Here is a 19671-nt window from a genome sequence, read left to right on the forward strand (position 1 = left end):
CCCCCACAATCTTTTTACACATTGAAATATTGTAAAGATATTTCTCAGAAAATTAATCTGTACCATCATTTTAGTCCAGTACTAAAATGTGTTAGCAGATAAGGAAAGAAACTGAAGTGAAATGATAATTAAAAAGAATTAATTTATTTTATAGCACTTACAAAGACAACAGGTTTACCTCCAACTCCAGCTAATTTGTATTCTTTGTTTCTTTACTTGAATTAAAAAATCCATTTTCTTCCCCTTCAAACAATGTTACATAAAAACACACACACATCAGCTGTTCTATTTATTTGTAAAATTTCAAATGCTATGAAGTGAGACAGAACTATAATTTACAAGCACAGCAAAAGAAGACGGTGTCTAAATGACCACTGTAACTATCTAAGCGGAAGCAGTACCAGCACGTACTTCCTTTCCACTCTATATACATTTCTGAAGCGAGTGCTGAGGAGTCCTTACCTTGCAAGGACTTCAGATGTCTGCTGGGATGGTGGCAATCCAGCTGACGACAACAGAGTCTCCGTGTTGCTTTTCACTTTCATAGCTAAGGCAACATCATTTCCCAAAGGCCCATTGGAAATCAGTCCAGTCTGAATTGGGGAAAATGAAACAAGAAACTGAAATAAAAACCTGCGAGAACAAGACAAGCTAATTTTTCAATATGGTTTAAAACAGCAAAAACTAAGATTCATCAAGATCCAGGGTGAGTTTCACTAAATGCAACTTCTTAAGAGAAACTTTATGCCATTTACCCACAATGTAACGCAGCAACAATGAAGTTTAAATATTAACAGGATACGTATGCTGTTTGTTTTATTTCAGATGAATTAGTTTGCTTTACTCTTGGTCTGGTAAGGGCTTTCAAATTACATTTTACTATTTTACATGAGCTCCTGTTTCTTAATCATAACAAAAGCTTTCTTTTTTTCTTTTTCTTTTTTTTTTTTTTTTTCTTGTTACTGTTTTTAAGGAACAGTTAAATAACTCACTGGCACTATCCACCTTGGTGTTATCGTGGGCTGGGAAGACACCTACGAAAAGCAAACAAATGCTCATTAGAAAAGATTGGAAGTAGCTGAGAACATTCTCAAAACAACATTGCCTCCCAAAACCATCTCAGATATTTGTCCCTCTCCAGTCTGTGAACCATGCTAGTGATCAGCTACAGATGGTGTGACATCGTACCAAAAGGTAAACGGTACCCACACAGCGTACAGCTGACACCTGCTCACTCACAGAAACGCACGTAGCAGTTTCAGTGTAGCACTCCCTTCCAGAAGGCATTTTTTTTTTTTCTGCTTTGTGGATCAAGTTAAATGAGAGTGCACTTCTGTGAACAGCTTAAGGGTCCTACTTCTTCCCCCTTTTTTTGGTGCACACTCTTTTTTCACTAGCACAGGTTATAAGAGAATTTTTTTTTAATCTATATAGAAGTGTTGATCTGTATTAAAAGTTTATTTTTCAAGTACTTATTTTATATATACACACACACATATATACATCAGTGTGTGTATATACACATTTACATATAATTTCTGAAGTATTATATATACCAAAGAGCCTGAGAAGCAGGCTGTCACTTGCAGGTGTAACAAAATAAGATTACAGGCTCTTGTGGCACAGCTACAAGTTAACTCTTCAGGTTCCTTCACTTCCACTGCAAAGCTGTAGGGTCTAAAACCCTACGCCAGCCACCCTGCAAGTAGGGGGTCATATACGCAGTGATCCAGGTCAATCATCACTTCACTCTGCTGCAGCACATCCAAGCCTGTGGACAGATACTAAAGCCAGAGGAGAGTTCATGAGTAAAAACCATTGTACATGTGAAGCAAGAAGTTTGGTTTTAAAATACATTTACCCGAGGTGTGGCTTCTGTAAAGTCAATTAGATTCTCTGTCAATGATGCTAAGGAAACGTCCTGGTCATCTGGAGGGCTCTATGGAATAAATCAGTTTTGAATTGAATTCCCAGTAGTAACCACATAGGTCTAGTAGCTTCCCAAGTTACAGACCAGTGTCCTTAATGAACACCACTGTTTATCAGGTCTGTTTTCTCAAATCTTTCCATATGATCTTTTTTAACAGCCTTTTCATTTCACTTTTTCTCAGCAACATACTGGAAACTGCTATGGGAGCTGTGAAACTGTCCCATTCTCCTATGCGAAGATGCGGTACTGTGCCATTCAACCAGAAGATCAGCAATGTCTGTGAGCTGAGTATTTGAACTCAGAAGATGGAACTGATAATTACTCAGTGGGATCAACTACGCAATACTGGTTTGGAGAGACAGAGGCTAAAGGGCATGTTGCTTTAGTGATCCCGAATAACCTGCAGAGTTGGACTTTACTTTTAGAGAGAGACAAAGGAAAGTTGACTTCTGAATGTTTCAATTGCTATGTGCATTTCATGGAGTCTAGTTAAAAATTACCTTATCTTAAAGGTAACCAGAATACAACAATTAAACATTTCAATTTAAACTTTTCCCTCTGTGGTTACTGTGATAGGAATTTCCTATGTCATAATTTCATCCCTTCAGTCTCTTCCCTGGAGCATCAAATCATTGGGATATAAGGGGCTCCCCAACAGTTTGAGAAAAACTATCAACCAGTCTAGGAAAACAAGTGCCAGGCAAAGAATCTGAAAGGACATTCAGGAACGGCCTTTGGAGAGATCTGCACAGTGCTGCAAAAAGCGCTCTTCGGCAGGCATGCAGCAAGGTCTGCTGTGCTTGCCTGGAGGCATCAGTAGCGATACCTTTGAAACAGCAGCCTCCTCAGTTGCAGCCAGACTAGCTGGAATCAGCAGGTCCTCATGGTTAGAGGCAGCGTTGTCCTCATTTAACGCGTTACTGAAAGGAGAACACATTCTCATCAGCACACTGCCTGGATAGGATAGTAGGAAACACAGTGCTGCTTCCCTGATAGCTCAACCCAAAAACTCAACACCAGTTCCATGTGAGGCAGACAAGAAACTGATGTTTCTCAGTATGATGAGGTAAATGCCTTCCAGCTCCCTCTGCAGATTACTGATCTCTTTCATAGTTTCAGCTACAGCTGTGTGAAGACCCAACAGTATCAGTGTCTTCTATCTCAAAGGAGCTTCTTCAGCCCTTTTTTCTAATTCACCTGAAGCCTTCCCCGCCATCCCCTTCTCCTCCTCTTTAGAGCCAGGGGCAGCAGGCTGTTAGGTATTTCAGTGGTTTCAGAAGATGAGAGATTTGCTTACTGTTTGCTAGGATACTCGCCCCAGGCCTGGCCTACACTGATTAACTGTCGCAACACTAAATAAAGACGCATTGGTAAACCTGCTTAGTTAGATATAGCCTAACTGCCCAGCAACTGTTCCTCATCTTATCAGACTTGTTCATGATAATCTCCATGATTCTCTTAGCCCAGAAACACATTTCTCCTGAATCACTTACGGAACAAAGGTGTTTGAGGCAGGGATTGCTTTCAGCAGCTCTCTTGGGTCTTGAAATACTGGACTGGTTGCTGGGGGACTACTCTGTGCTTTGCCTGATGGGAGAATGTTCCTGGCACAAAACAACAACAAACAAAACAAAAACCAGGTATAACCTTCCACAGAAAGCTCTTCGTGAATCACTTGTTACAGCATATTTTTGAGATCGCTAGATGTATATTTTATTCAACATCCCCCTGTGCTCTTGGAAATCTGACACATGCTCATCTTCACAAATGGTTAAGAAATTACATGTTGTAACCCTTTAATTTTTTTCAGTGCTTGAAATCTCACTGGAACTAGCAATAACTTGAGATTCAGTAATTCTCAGAAAATCAACTGTCAGTGTCAGGTTTTTGTACGAAATTTTTTTTCTCCACTAGGAAACAGCTAGCTACTGCAAACAGACCCATGCCCTCTCCCCACGCTGAAGTTGTTCACGGGTCAGAAATGACTACAGTGATTGATGAAGCCGCTGTGGGAACAACGTTTATCGAATTAAAGTAAAGGAGAATCATGAGTATCTAGATTACCTTGTATATAATAAAACTTAGCAACTATAGTGCTTGCTGATTTTTGTTTTAAAAACACTTCACACTCACCAGGTTAAGCTACACTATGTAAGGTAAAATGCAATGATCACTGAGCCACTGAAAGACCACATGGAACTGCAGGTTCTCAGTGCTGTACTTGGGTAACCAGATCACACGTTTCTTCAAAATCTGTTCAGTACCTGGAAAGAGCATCCTGAATATTGGAATTCTTGACACCTGTCAGGCTGTCTTCTCTTACGACCTGAGAGGAAAAAAAATGAACAAAGATACAGATTTCTGATACTCTTTCCATCTGTGTCAGTTTTGAGACTCACAGAAGAGCCAAGTGCCTCCCTCCCACCACAGAAGTGTGCTGTTCATCTACTGCTCAAGGACTTGAAATACTAATTCTATGTGAAAACTTCAGTGTAGAAATAAAACTAATTCACCAAGGTAGCCAAATAAAATACCACAATTTGCTCCAGAATTTACTAGAATGCCAGAAGCATGCTCTTAAGTCACAGAATCACAGAATAACTCATTGGTTAGATGGCAAGCTTTGGAGGTTACCAGGCCAAATAACCACTCAACCTAAGGCTTGTTCAGGGCCTTGTCCAGTTACATGTTGAGTATCATCAAGGACAGAGATTCCTCCAAGGCACCTTCTCCAACACCAGGCAACTGAAGAGAAATAAAACATGTGAGAACATCATAGTCCTTATCAGTCGAGTATTTACCTTGTGCCCTGCTTCTGCCTGGGCCTTCAGGATATTGCTTTTGATATCTGCTGGAAGCCACGTTACTGCTGCGATTGGGCTCTCAATTGCATTGTTAAGACATTTATCTGTCAACTTTACCACTTCATCCTAGACAGGAAAAATCTTAATTAGAAGCAGTTCCCACATGAAAAAGTCTGGGCTGAATTTTATTAACATCTCTAAATAACAACAAGGCTCTGAGTGAGAGGAAAATCAGCACATTTATACTGAAATGACTAAGTATTTTTTTTCCTTTATTTTGGAACTCAGTTGCAAAGTCACAGCAAAACCTAAAGTAAGAAAAGCACAATGCTTAAAAGCAGAGATGCAAGTGCTGAGCTAAAAAAACAGTGTGCAAGAACTGTGGACCCTAAATTTGCAGCCTAGTTTCCTGACAGGAGATCAATACAGCAGCCATCATATTATGCCATATCACTATAGCCTAACTATAAATTGATAATTTGCTCTCAAATGCAAGTTGGGAAGATTTTTACCTTAAAATCCACTTATAAAGTAGAACTACAGTTTAATGTGCTATTAGCTACCTCGCCCATCACTGATTATATCACACTGGCAGCCAGATACATAACGAAGACAATTCAAAATGAGATACCTTTTCACTACAGTATATTTCATTATGTGAATTGCATTTCTTAATTATAAAATGTTAATTAAGCACTCCATCTACTAATTGCTATTTGATTAGTGACAGAAGTTAATTAACTGAGCAGAAACTAAACCTTGTGACCTTTCCTCTCGGGGTACGACTCAGCAGGGGGAGACAGAGTCCTGCTTTCCTCGCCATATGCCACTGTGGCTGGCTCAGGCAAGCGCTGCATTCCCGCCCCGGAGCAGGCACAGTCCTGCTGCACTCCTGCTTGCATAAACTCCAGCGTGTTCAGAAGGAATGAAGCCCATTGTGTGGACAGAAAGCAGAGGAGAGAAGTCAGAAAAAGGTGAACACCTGTCACAATGCTACTGAGAACTTCTAGGTATTTAGTCTTCAGAGGAGAAAACCACTTCCTCTTCTTGTCTGCCTTTAAATCACCTTTCAGGGTATCCAAATAGAAACTTAGGAGACTACCTAAAGCAGGATCTGTTTTAAAATTCTGACCCCAGTCAGCAAAGAACTTTGCAAAATATTCAATGGTCACTGTCAACATAAAAAGGTGTGAGGACCAACAACCAATGCTTCTAATGACTATTGCTAGCAGATATTAAGAGATGCATGTTCACATAATTCATTAAGACTAATAAAACAATTAATTATTAAACATCCAAGTTTTTTTTTTTATTTTAGAGAAGCTGCTAGAATTGCCAAAGTCTGCAATAATTAAAACTGAATTATTATTATTATTATTAGTATAGACGCAGTACACAACTGTGATAATCCTTAAATCCTTACACTGGACCTCACTGAACTGGGTGCTGTATGTAACGGCCCCTGCACAGAATTTCTAATGCACCATTCTAGTACCAGCGATACAGTAAATCTGATTATTTTAACTGAGCACAGCAGTACACTGGTGCTTCAAGCACCACTATGAGGTTTAACTTCGTCTCAGCTTCCTCCACCTGAACAACCAGTTTAATCAGGTAACTCTAGTCTATTAGCAATTAGATTCCCAACTTTTGAAAAGTTTAGTAGTATTAAGAAATATTTTAATGTAATCAAGTTTAGGTTCTATACCGTCAAGGAAATATTTCCATCAATGTTAAAGATACATTTTTCTCAAGTCTTTCTATTTTGTGCTTGGGGGAAAAAAAAAAAAAAAAAAAAAAAAAAGCATTCATGTTTTACTGTTTTTTTTTTTTAATGGAAAGAGCAAGTAGCTGGAGGGGAAAGCATTTGGCACCTGATAACACCTCAAGATGTCCAATTTACAAGACATTTCAGTTGTTCACATAAAACAGTAAAGGTGCGGGGGTTTGTCAATATTCTAGCTCATTACAAATTTTTATTGTCTCCATGTACTAGACAAACTATATTTGTACTTTATTCTTCAATCAAAACATGGAGCTAAGCTGCAGTGTAAAAAGGGAAGGAAAGATTAAAGGCAGCAGCAGGGCGTGCGATCCCAATCCTTCGTGCTTTTGAGCAGTGTTGCTGGTGTCACTGCGCTGTCACTTTGTGCGGAGATGGAATCTAACACAGGCATGTTTTGGAGTAACTTCCACGTGTCTACAGATCACAGTGGATTCAGAAAAAGAAATTCCTCATGTCTTTGCATCTCTGACTCTGGAGCACGCTTCGAACATGGGCGAACAGGGTGAACTTTTTATTGTTCATTTCACTTCAGAAGCTGATGAAAGCAGAGAGTCGGTGTATTTAAGAGCTATTTGCTGTCTTTTGTCAGATCTGGTCACTGCACCAGTGAAAGCTGGGAAAGGACAAAGTTGCATTCTTCCATCCCAACAGATTTTGGCAGGGAGCAGTGGTGAAGAATGAAGCCATTCATTCCCCCCTTCCCAGTTCTTATTCTAGAAATATTTCCCTTTCTCTCTAAAAGAACACAGATAGCTAAATAAACATTTCCTTATCATATAAACCAATCAAGATTGATTGATTGCAAGTATAGAATTACGTAAAGATGATGCTGGCTGGCCAACTCTGACCTCTGACAGAAAATAATTTTTAATTAACAAAGCTGAAGCGAGCAGTTCATTGGCATTTGACAGTGTCACTTACAAAGTTCAGGATGCAGCTCTGCCTTCAGAAGCAAAAATCTAATGCTCTCCACTGATGCATTTTACCAAACCTTTAATACGCTCGAACTATTTCTACATAGGTATCTTACACACTGGTAAAACTTAGGGAGCTGAGACACGCTGAAATCTGTAATCACACAGTTTCAGAGAGAACACTGTAACACCACGTTCACCTGAAGTAACAGCAAGCTCCAGGATCTAAGCTCACTGCAAGGTTTTAGAAGAAAGATGGCATAAGCACCTCTTTTAAGAGTAGATTAAGAGCAGAACTAGGTGCAGGAGGAGAGCCAATAGGAACATTTTGTAATGAACGCCATAAGTGGAAATTTATATATTTTTTAAAGCAGCCTTCAAAAAAAAGGAAATTAATTTAATAGTTATTCTTAGGTCACTCTTTTCAGGACTCATTTCCAAACCATTAACCTTCATCTCTAATCACAACTGAGGGTGCTCATTTCGTGCTACTGTAACCTGCACGTCTTTGCAATTTGAAGTGTACAGAATTTAAAGTAAAGACAGTCTCTAATCTTTGTCTACCTTTTTAAACAAACACTCTCAAGTGGCCTCTTGATAAACTGCATCACAGACTGAAAAGCTTTATTCAATCTTTTATATTTGATGAAAACCACTGATGATCTACACTTAAATTTTCATAATACATTCTGCACTTCCTTATTGAAAGCTGAAATCTCTTTTACCCAAAGAAAGAACCATACTGGCATACTGTTGATCCATACATCACCTATTTCTCAGTCATGCAAATGTTCTTGCTCTCTAATCGGGTAACTATCACCCCAGTCCCTGTAACCTCTAATATCCGAAGTTACTTAGCACCTCACATGAGAGCAGCTGGATAACTGTGACTGTATTGGCAGCTGTTTGTTAGATTAGCTCATTAGAGGAATCTTATCTTGCTTACTATGTATCAGCCATGATTTAAAAACCACTAAGACAATTTTGCTCCGTTCTCTCCTTTAATCAATTAAATATGTTTTCCCTCTCTGTCTGAACCAAAATGCAGCTCTACAAACAAAAATATTCTGAAATAAACTGTGTTCATTTGCTTTAGTTTATGTGGAGGCAGTGTTTCCGTACAGCAGGACCTACAGGCTACTGACTAATCTTCTTAGAGACTCGGTAATCTTTGTAATGCACTCACCAAGCAGAGAGGTGCACAAGACATCTCTGAGAACAGCCCTTAAAGGGGACACCAGCCAAACAGCCTGCAGCAGCAGGCACACCAGCCTCCTTCACATGAAGCGGGGGAACAAATGCTCAGGAACAGGCTTAACCCGAGCACATACTGCTAAACACCTCTTTTGGCACCTGGTTCATTTTACTATTGAGGGAGCAAGAAAAACAATAGCTGCTTCACCGAAAATTATACAAATCCTTGGGCCTCCCTGCAAGGGTGGGGAGTACAGAGATAACAGTGCCAGGTGTTTCACTCTGCTTGTTCAAAATGCAACCAGGCACCTAAAGCTTTAACACAGGAGAAGCAGAATAAGTTGTCTTTTTTTTTTCCTCCTTTTTTTTCCCCCTTTTCTTTCTAAATGTATGATTTATTTATAGACAAATCTGGAGGGAAATTTAAATTCCAAATTGTTTGTAAAAAGAAGAATATCCTGCATGGGTTAAAGTTCACTGCTGTTGTAAGGGGAGATCCTATCCCCTCCATCCCATCTAGCAACGCTCTAGCATTTATTTGACCACTTCCATAAGCCTTTAATCAAAAGTCAAAAAAAAAAAAAAAGTTTGTCATTTTATAGGCTACATTGGCTCACCAAAACATTCTGGAAATGACAGAGGGAAGCTGGGAAAGGAAAAGCAAAGAGGAGCAACGGAGAAGAGAGCCCATGCCCTGTTCAGGGCACTGAAGCTCATATTTTGGCTCAGCTGCCTATGGAAACGCAGCCTGACTCGCTCAAAAGGATTTATGAGAGCACTAAATCAAACCACATCCCTCCTCTCTATGTAAACACACACAGCACTAACACCTACTTCAGAGAGCAGGTAAAAACTGGTTACTTAACAGGAGGGATGGATCGCCAGCAAACTTGTCTCAAAACAAAACGTCAAAACAACTTTCTGAGAGGGTTACCACAGGCAACCGAAAAACATGAGGAAAGCAGCTCACTCCCTCAAAAAAGAGGGTGAACTATACAACAACATACAGATGACTGAGGAACCTGTCAAGCATTTATGCTTTTCAGTCCCACTGATTTTAGAAAATTTCACCAGGTTCAGTCTCCATACGTGCACGTGCACCTCTGCCCTCATCTTTATCTCACTGCCCTGTCACACACAGGTTTATATATAACAAAACATTTGTATTTCCTTTACTACCCCCCATTGTTACTCACTCATATTCTTTAAAATCTTACGAACAGCCCAAGGTAAGTGGAAGACTTTTCAGAATGATCTGAACAGAACTTAGGTGACTCTGCCAGGAGGAATGAAGCCCAAGTACCTGTACATTTATGTTTACATTGGGACGCTCAGTTGGCACAGCGCTGATGCACTCTATCTCCAGTTGTTTCAGTTTTAGGAATGCATCTTCAAATGCTGAAAAAGACAGGAAAGACATAATTTTCCTAATGCAGTATGGAGGTATTTGACTTGTAACTTGCATTCTTCCTGAACACTAATTATATGGTTTTAAAGTTGTGGAAAAAAGCACAGGAAGGGGGAAAGCTACTTGCTCAACCTTCAACGCAACTTCAATGCTTACAGACTGTATGTACCTAATCACAACACACTGCACTCCTGCAAGTTCGTTTACCCAGCCATCCTCCGGATGAACGAGCAAGCAGGTCATTAATTGCTCAGATGGCTGCACTTCACTGTATTTGTGGCTAAAGTCAGATCCCATGGAGAACTGTGACTTTTCCCTTGTACTTCTGTCCTTGGAAATAGGCTGCTTCCAGCTGAAACGGGGAGAGCTGATCGACTTTGCTGTCCCAGTGGTGGGTAAAACTGTCCTTATATATATATATCTAAGTCAGCTTTCTAAAAGACTTCTGGATTTTTGTAAGGAAATAACCTCATTAACAACCTAATCAGTTAATTTTGACCCTACACATCATGATAATAGGGAAAAATCTGTAAGTTTGCTTACGATCAGAGTCTGCTTTTTCAGTAGCAGTTTCCTTTGTGCCAGGATGAGGGCAACTAATAGCCTCTTCTGAATCTCCTGTTCCCAAGCCAACAACTGGATGGCCTACAGCATCATCAACAGAAGTTTCTGGTAACTCCGTGCTGTCTAGCAAATCAACGAGAGGTACGCTGCAAAGGGAGAAAGATGGGCAGAGATACACACAGTCGTGTTACCGTTCTTCCTGTAACAAGTAAAAGCTTTAACACATGCAATCTCTTTTTTCAAGATGTCTTCTGGTAATCAGACAGATTCTATAAAAACTATTTCAGGTAACTAATATACAATGGCTTTCAGTGAGGTGGTGGGTTTTTTTTGTTTGTTTGTTTTTGTTTTTTTTTAAAAAAAGGAACATTTCACATGTGCAGAAGTGACTTCATAGTAGGACAGGCCCACACTGCCTGCTGCTTCATCACATAGCAGCAGAAAAAGTGAAGAGAGGAGTGAAGTTTTTATCCATTAAATACACTTTTTTGAAGAAATATATGAAATTCTTCTAACAAACTTAAGGTACACTTGAAGATTTTTACATGAGAAAATGAAAAGTTAGAGAGAGGGAAGTTGACACTGATCACAAAAACCTACTTGTACATCACTGCACCCAACACTTGTAAGCAGAACAGAGGGCAGCAGGGTACACTGCACAGGTCTGCACTGACCCTGCGCTACGGTTCGGCATACCTGTAACTAGCTGCAGTTTTATTAACTTGGGCAGAAACATGAATGAAACCTTAGCAGTCACAATATTTTAAGTGAACCACAGCATGTACTCTGTACCCTATTAGGATCACTTGTTTGACCTCCTTCACTTTCTGATAGAAACACCTCCTTTTTATTTTGTCCTACCATTTGTATTAACAATGAAAACAGAAAAACAACTACAAAATGACAAGTCATATTATGATGCTTATGTTCTGCAAACAGTCAGGAATCCCATCCATCTCTTCAAAGTTCAGGATAGCTAAAGCTATCCTAGCAGCAAACTGTAACAAATACAGAAACAACAACCGCTGCAGAAAGTGATGGTTAATAGACAACCTGTGCACACAACAGCAGTTTGTCGCCTGTTTCAATCAACAATCACACTTACACACAGTTTGGTTGCAATACGGGTTTAAGGAAAAAAAAAAAAAAAAAAAAAAAAATCTCTCTCTTTTGAAAGTCCAGTCCCAAATAAAAGAACAATGATACCTAGCAAATGTCCACCACAACAGAACTTACTCTTATGCACGGACAGAGATGCTTCCTACTTGACAGATTAGACCAGCTTCTCCCTTACTGCTAGCAGGTCAATGCCCTATGCCTCTCTCCAGCCTCTGGAATTTGAAAGCAGTTCTACGTTGTCACTAGAGGCTCTAGGAAATAACTCCTCCCTCCAGCTCAAGCACCCAAAAGAATCCTTCCAATGTTAAATACATACCTCTGAAACAGATTACAGGATATCGCTGTTTTAGTGCTAACAATGTAAAAATCATCTTAAGACAATTAATTGCCGTGAGGAAAACCGAGGTCAATTGCCTGATTCTCTTAAAGCAGTGGAATAAGAAGCTACTAGCAAAGCAAATAATAGGAAAATTTTCAATCTACTGGACAGCCTCGCCGTGCACCACTAATGGAAAATGGCAAGCAGCAGTCTTGCAAAGGGGGAATGACAGATACAGATAACTCCAATTATTAGAAGTAACACGCAGGAACAGATGCTCTTCCAATTAAGGCAACAAAGAAAGTGAGACTGAGTCCCATACCTTACTATCACAGGATGCCTGTGCATGAGAGAGAAAATGTTTTATCATCTTTACATGAAGCCAACACCTTTCTTCTTATTTTCTGACAGTTTTCTGTAAATAGCCTCCCAAATATTCAATATGACAACCAGTAAGGGAAGTTCAGATTTTGCCTGCAGCAGAGAGGTGCAGATGCCATGACACGGTGCAGGCACTAGGTATATGCTCCTACGAACTCCACATAAGAGAGGTGATTTAGAGCACCAGTAACACTTATTTGTGCTGTAATCTTCGAGTGTTTTTCTTAGCATTGCAGCACAGTAGAGAGAAAATGAGTGAAAAATGAAATTTATTTTCATTAGAAAATTGCTAGGATAATTACACTAGGCTTTTCTGCCTCCTGTGGCAACTGCAATAACATTTTACTAGCCAGACAAGAGAGCTGGTTGAATAACCTGCCCGACAGAGATAAGGGCAGTCCTGAAATCTGCTGGCATATTCAAATGGCACACTCGATGTCCAGTTTTGCTCCAAAAGCAGCGTACTACTTAGAGTAAGGCGACGAAAGTTTGCAGATAACCTTATTGCCATGTGCACCACAGTTTGGAGGACTGGCAGAGGTAGTAACGACAAGTAGGGTGAGTCCCTGCAGCTGCACCCCTACATCACAGCAGGGCCTTGAGGAAACTAAATGAATTTAGGTAGACTCCAGAGAACCCTCCTAAACCAAGATTCAAGTAGGAACTGGCCCCATTTTTGCCTTCACACCCACTGAAACACCTGCTCAGCCTCCCTGAGACAGCCAGTCACAAGAGGAAAGTCATACTAGGGACCCACTCAAGCACTGAAGTCTTCAGGTACAAAAGACCAGTTCCCCAACGACTATTAAATTGTTCGAGGCCACCCAGATTCTTCATCCTCTTCAGAGCATCAGCAGGAAGTCTTCATAAATGGCCAGACTACGGAAGTAAAAAGCACAAGATACTATTTTTCATCACTGCACAGAATTTCTGACTTCTCTTACAAAACACTGATGAACTGTCAAGCCAATTATAAGGGAAATAATAAAAGGCTCCCCAGGAAAAGCAGATCTTCTACAACAGTCAGTGTGCAGTACTCAAGAGCGAAATAGGCATTAGCTTTCCATGTTCCTGTATTTACCCACATACAAAGGGACAGTTGAACCCTGTGTAGTAATAAGTGCCAGGCTTTATGTCTTCAGAATCAAATTCTATCAGCAGATTGTAAGAAAGAGTCTGAGGGAAAAGTGATAAATGATACCAGGAGTTCAAGCCATATACATAATTATAAATATAGGAATAATCAAAGGGTTTTAGCGGATGGAAAGCTTTCTCAACCCACTAATAAATCTCACAGAAGTTGTTACATGCTCAAAGAACCCCCTCAGTTAAGTGAATTAGCTACTGCATTATTTCTTCTTTTCATCTGACAAATACACTGATACTAGTATGTACCATACAGCATACAACGCATAACCTGACCAAGAAAGCCGTCAGTTACAAAGGGTATGATTTTTTTTTCCTTAATTTCCTAGTTGAAAAGCAAAACAATACTTCATTCTAGTTTGTGAAATACAATCTGCAAAATACAGTAAGTGAGTTCACAGCAAAAGAGATAATTATTTTGCAAGCAATCCAATTTGAAACAGCATGGAGCACCACACAAGCTAATTTATTTTTTCAAACTGGTAGTGACATAGTAGTTTCTCACAGTGACTCAGCACAACAGTATGAAAATCTTTGAATCTTTGTTTGTTACCTTCATTTTGGGGCATTCAGTGTTGTATCTGAAGGTAAGAAGAGTAGTAAATTTAAGCCTGTCACTTTTTCAGATTTTTTATTTTTCCTAAACAAAAATGCAAAATATTCAAGAACAAATAACTTCCTTTTCCTTTTAAAGTGAGGAAAGTGAAAGAAAAAAATCCTGGGAATGTATGATCTTACGGATGGAGACAGTTCACATGCATTCAGTTTCTAATCAAGCAGACAAAGTCCCACATTCCAAGACTTCCGCTGTCGCTGTCTCCCATTTGTTTGAAGAGAATTCCAAATACTGACATACCGTAACGTATGCAAGTCAACAACTACAGGAAAATACACTTAGAAAAAGGTGCTGGCTGCAGAATCCTTGTGGGTATTAAGCAAAGACCTGTCACCACCACACTGTTTAGAAAGACATCCATGTGTTTCCTCAGTGCTAGTCCTAGAGCGTGTGACCTGTCCCTGTAAAACGCAACATTGGTCGAACACCAGAACACGTCACTCAGAGAGGGTGTGAAATCTCCGTCCCTGGAGACACTCAAAACCTGGCTGGCACAGTTCCGAGCAAACTGCTATACCCAACCCTGCTTTTAACGTGGGGGTGGACTACACGATCCCCAGAGGCGTCTTCCAGCCCCTCAACTGTTCTGTAATTCTATGATAGCTACACAAAACTGCTCTGACACCTGAGGAGTCAGCCACTACCTGCAGTGGCCTAAGCATTACATAAGCACATCTGAATTTAAAACTCTGCAATAAAACAGTGACTGGTTATTGCAACAATGTTGTTGCATTTTAAATACAAAATTATCTCAAATTCTTCCACTCAAATTAGTGGTTCATCTACGCAGAAATTATACAATATTTTAAAGTTAAAATAACTGCTTTCATTTGCATATTCTTATGCAACTTTATAAGTAATAAAGAAACAAATACATTTGCTTTGCTCCAGAAGTTTACAACATCCACTTTGAAAAATCTAAAACTAAAAATAGCACAACAGATTGCTTTAATCACCTCTGTAGATCCCATGGATCTTTAATATGTACCTTGCATTTTTTTTTATTTATTTTTTTTTTTTAAGCAGAGTTGTAAAACAGAGATTCATATTTCATTAGCGATCTCTTCCCCCACCCCCCTGCGAGATGCAAGGGTGAGGAGGTCAAAATATCTCAGGCAATACTAAGTTATGTCCTGGCTGAGACCTACTTCTTTGGTTCTTCAGGGCTGGATACCTGAAAACAATGTTTTTGTATTTCCAGGCTCTGTGGCAATTTGAAACTTATTCAAACAACTTGAAAATAATTTAAATACCTTCTTTATCCTAAAAGCCAAGTATAAGTGAATTTTTAAAAGCGCTCTACCACATTTCCTCTTTTTTTTTTTTTAAATAGGAAAACAGTACTGCAATTTAAAAGCAGGTAACTTCAGAAAACACATGAAAACAGTGCATTCAAGGGTAAAGGTAGTTCTTCACATAGTTAAAGGCCCTCAAGAACACCAGTGAGCCATGAAGCTGGAGTCTTAACCTCTGGCTTAACAATTAACCTCGTGAATCATATGGTAGGACTGGTGTTTGTCAGGAAATATTTCTGTTTTATTTCAACTGCAGCATAGCAACAAAAAAGAAATTTTTTTCTAGAAAGTAAAAAAAAATACTACTCTCTGCCTTTTCAGGAGTTCTGATAATTTTATTTTTTTAAAATTAAAATAATTCTATTGCATTTCCAAACAGTATTTTTTCCGAAATTAAAAAAAAAACAAAAAACAGGGTAGTTTTCAGATCAACCATCTTAGATATTTTTAAATAATCATGGTTCAAAAGGAGGGGCAGTTACATCCTCTATCTGTCTAAGATTTTTGACCTCAGATTTTTGAAACCACACTATAACCCACTAGTTGCATGTGTAGTTTTATTACAAATGTGACTTCCTGCATGGCTCTCAAAGTTAAACTCAGTTGGGAAAAAAAAAACAAAACAAACAAAACAAAACAAAAAAACCCCAACTTTCAATAATTAAGAAAAACCTTAACACAATTAAAAAGATACACTCTTCAATGTAAGAGCGACGGGTGGCTTCTGGTCCATATGTTATTTTTTTCTTTAAGGACTAAATACCAACAGCACAATATGCAGAGCCTTCATAATAAAAGCTTCCCCCCCAAACCCCATATTCAGGCTTTGGGTCCATTGCTCTTATTTCAGACACGGCTCAAAACACAATTTTCCAGCCTCTGCTAGAAAGCAGTCTCAAGCTCCGGAAAGGCCCACGTCTCAGAGACTGGTCATGGTAGTTTGGACAGCATAGGTACCAGCACCGCTATGCATTCCTGCATTCTTCACATTGCGCTCATGGACAAAAGCGGTGTACTGTCTGTCCGCTGCGCGGGTCCTCGGCGGGGCCCACGCGTCCCACAGGCTTCCACCACGTTGACAGCGGTCGGCAGCATCAAGGGGCCTGGATTATCGGGGAGTGGGAGGGGGCACAATTAGTGAACAGGTATGGATGAGAAAGAGGGTGGAAAAGTAAAGCAAAGGTCAAGACAAGAAGATTGATGCGAAAAGGCGAGGAAAAAGGGCATTGCTGGAAGGTAAATACTGAAGGAGAGAGGCATGCAAGTATACATGTACATGATGACACTGTCAAATAAACCCTTTTTCTGCTCAGTATCACGCACATTTTTGCAGAAGTCTGAAATGACAAGTTAAGCTATCTCATGTACACATTGTCTACATTTCCCAAATGAAAAGCACTTCATATTTCAAAGCACTTCACAAAACTAAGCAAGAACCATGTGCGTTTTGCAGACAGGAGAAAATAATGTGAGGGAAGAACAGACCTCCCAAGTATACAGTGCATTTTATTTGCAGGAAGCTGAAAGGGTTTAAGTGGCAGTTCTAAGAGTACACCTGAAACAAGCATCTATAAGCAACATCAGTTTTCAAAGTAATTGAAAAATGTAGATTCTAATGCAAGTTAAAAAAAAAAAAAAGAAGAAGAAAACAAACTCAGAAAAATGAGCGTCACTGTGCAGGAGCAAAGAGTAGAACGAACACAAATCACTCACAATTTAGTAGACTAAGGGACTAAACACTAGTGAGGATGATGATTGGAACTATACTTGATTAGCATAAAAAACTCAGTTGGAAAAAGAACCATTTTTAAAAAGATCACAATACAAACTAAGATCTTGCTTTCTGATTCTGCATATGAAGGCATGATGGTTCATAAATTTTAAATTTTGAATTTCTACAATCAAAACCACAGAAATGTCATGCACAGTTACGGCTAGTCTACAAAACAGCTGGAATAAAGTCCTCCAAAAGCCAGAAAGGGGAGCAAAGGAGAACACTCACCACTTTAAATAGTGTTTTGAAAAATATTTTTATGCAGAAAACTTTAGCTAGAAAACTTAAGGCTTTAGGCATAAACATCTCAGCAGGGATAAGTAATTTACTGAAACTGCTGAATTTTAAAGGACTTTGAAAAATGGACAATAACCTTTTGTCTGTGTTGTAGTAAGATCCTTCACTGGTATGTTTTAGGAGAGGCTGATGCAAGGCACAGTCAGCTATCAAAAAAGTGCTTGGAAAAAAGCACTCTCATCAACTATTGAAGCAATGAAATTCCGAAAACAAATGTATTGCTTCAGTTTAATGTAAAATTCTCTATTTAATGACCCAAATCTAAACAAACTGGAAACATGTTGCTTCTTATGTTACAGCAAGCCTGCCAGCCCTGCCAGAACAGCAAAGCAGCCAGTGCATGAGTTGGAAGATCACAAGTATTAAGGCAGGGAAGCAGAAAAGCATGCAGGATTCACAGCAGCGGTAAATGATTAACACTCAGGGATAGTCCTCCTTTAGAAAAGAGAGAGGATTTATATAAAGGTCACCCATGGGTAAATTCAGAGTTTTGGGTTTGGTGAAATATGCTGAGGAAGCAACCTGTGGATACTGAAGGCTACAATCCTCAACAGTTCACTACATTATCTTCTTATTTCTCTAACTAAGGCAGTTAAGTGAAAGCTACATCCACTAGTAAGTAACAGCAAAAAAATCCCCTACTTATTCCACAATAAGAAAAAATGATTAAGCCTTTGTCTCCTGTCCTGTCTTAGCAGAGAAACAGCTTCTTGAGAAAAGACTAAAGTTAGAAAGACACTGATTGTGGTTTAAGCTTTCCAGCCTTGCAGCTAATATCCCAGACTGTTTTCAGACCATGCCGATCAGTACAGTTTTCCTGTACCAACAATTGTACAGGAATGGAGCAAAGAAGAAAAAAAACAAAAACAAAAACACTGAAATCTTTCCTATCTCGCAAAGTACTTTCTACAATCTGGCACAATTGCTGCTGGCAGCTGCAGCATTAACATTTTTAATTAAAGGAAACATTGACATTAGGAAGGGATCTAAGCTGCAAGGTAGCCAATACAGCATCTGCCAAGCAGAGTACAGAAACTCAAGAGGTCAGGACCTTACTTCTAAAACCCCTTCAATCTAACCATCTATAAAATCCCCAGTCCAAAAGATTCTGATGTTCTCTACAAGCTTTGGCAAACTCTCTCTAAAAGAAGACTATTTTTCTGACAGAAACCAAAGATAATTCATGCAGAAATAGGCCAATTAAAGACAGTAGCAGTTGAAAAGAGATCTTGTTAGCAGCATCAAGACACCAAGATGTGAAGGCGCAACAGCCAAGTCACAGCCCCCGCAATAAACACGTATGTTGTGGCAATTAGATTAACCTAACCCCACTTCCCATCCAGGAAACCAGAATGCAGCTCAGTTGATGACTCAGCTCCAAACTGTTGTCTTCTTTCTACAGCTGGATTTGCCCTTTATTACAAGCAGTACTGTTTCCAGTGAACACATTAAAACTCTGCCAGAAGACAACTGCCTTCAATAACAGTGATATGCCTCTAAGAATACATACACAATATAAGCATTACACTCTCGATTAAAACTTATCAATTGCCAAGAAACTTGTTTTCTTTATGGCATACTGATTTGGGTTATGTAGGTTTTTTTTATGTTTACTCCCACTCTTCTATAGAAAGGCTACATACTGCGGCAGCTGGCATGTAAGCTTAGATTCCTTGACAATGTTAAGACAGACAGGCTCAAGTTCTTAATCCTAAAACAGGCACACCAAGACCAAAACTGAAACAGATTGGCTACAGAGTCCTCTCTGCTTCTGAACAAAAGCAGAGAACAATAAGCAACAGAAGCCTTGCAAATACTAGCAAGAACACTAGCACAAATCAGATGCCCAAGAAGAGCTGTTTGGAGCAAGAGTCAAACATTTCCACCAAAGGAAATCAGTTTCTAGCACACATTAGACCAAAAGAATTAAAACTATATTGAGAACGCTGAAGCATAAAGAATCCACCACCTTTCACCCACCACCATTGAAGGAATCGAGCGACCAACAGGATCTCATCATAGACAAGCACAGATTTCAGATACTAGACAAATCAAGGGCAAAAGAAAGAAAAACAGCATTGATCATATGTTCCGATTGAAACTTCAATAAAATTCAATACACAA

The 19671-nt window shown here is 39.4% G+C and overlaps 1 protein-coding gene across 3 annotated transcripts in view; it reads right to left on the reverse strand.

The window, feature by feature from the left end:
* The window catches only part of EPB41L5 (erythrocyte membrane protein band 4.1 like 5), a 58078-nt gene that overhangs the window by 5620 nt on the left and 32787 nt on the right, over positions 1-19671 (reverse strand). For 2 of the 3 annotated variants that reach the window (XR_015258896.1, XM_086750671.1), the window contains exons 17-25: positions 10580-10746; positions 9932-10026; positions 4732-4860; positions 4195-4256; positions 3424-3534; positions 2757-2850; positions 1862-1939; positions 993-1034; positions 463-593 (exon numbers count right to left, since the gene is read on the reverse strand). Coding sequence is in view for 2 of the 3 variants with exons in the window: in XM_086750671.1 (XP_086606797.1) it covers positions 463-593; positions 993-1034; positions 1862-1939; positions 2757-2850; positions 3424-3534; positions 4195-4256; positions 4732-4860; positions 9932-10026; positions 10580-10746 (909 nt within the window). In the remaining variant the exon portion in view is untranslated. The remainder of the gene's footprint in view (positions 1-462; positions 594-992; positions 1035-1861; positions 1940-2756; positions 2851-3423; positions 3535-4194; positions 4257-4731; positions 4861-9931; positions 10027-10579; positions 10747-19671) is intronic. The other variant, XM_086750672.1, reaches the window with a different exon arrangement.

Source organism: Chlamydotis macqueenii, chromosome 6, assembly GCF_036417535.1.
Source record: "Chlamydotis macqueenii isolate bChlMac1 chromosome 6, bChlMac1.mat, whole genome shotgun sequence".
In the NCBI taxonomy this organism is placed as follows: domain Eukaryota; kingdom Metazoa; phylum Chordata; class Aves; order Otidiformes; family Otididae; genus Chlamydotis; species Chlamydotis macqueenii.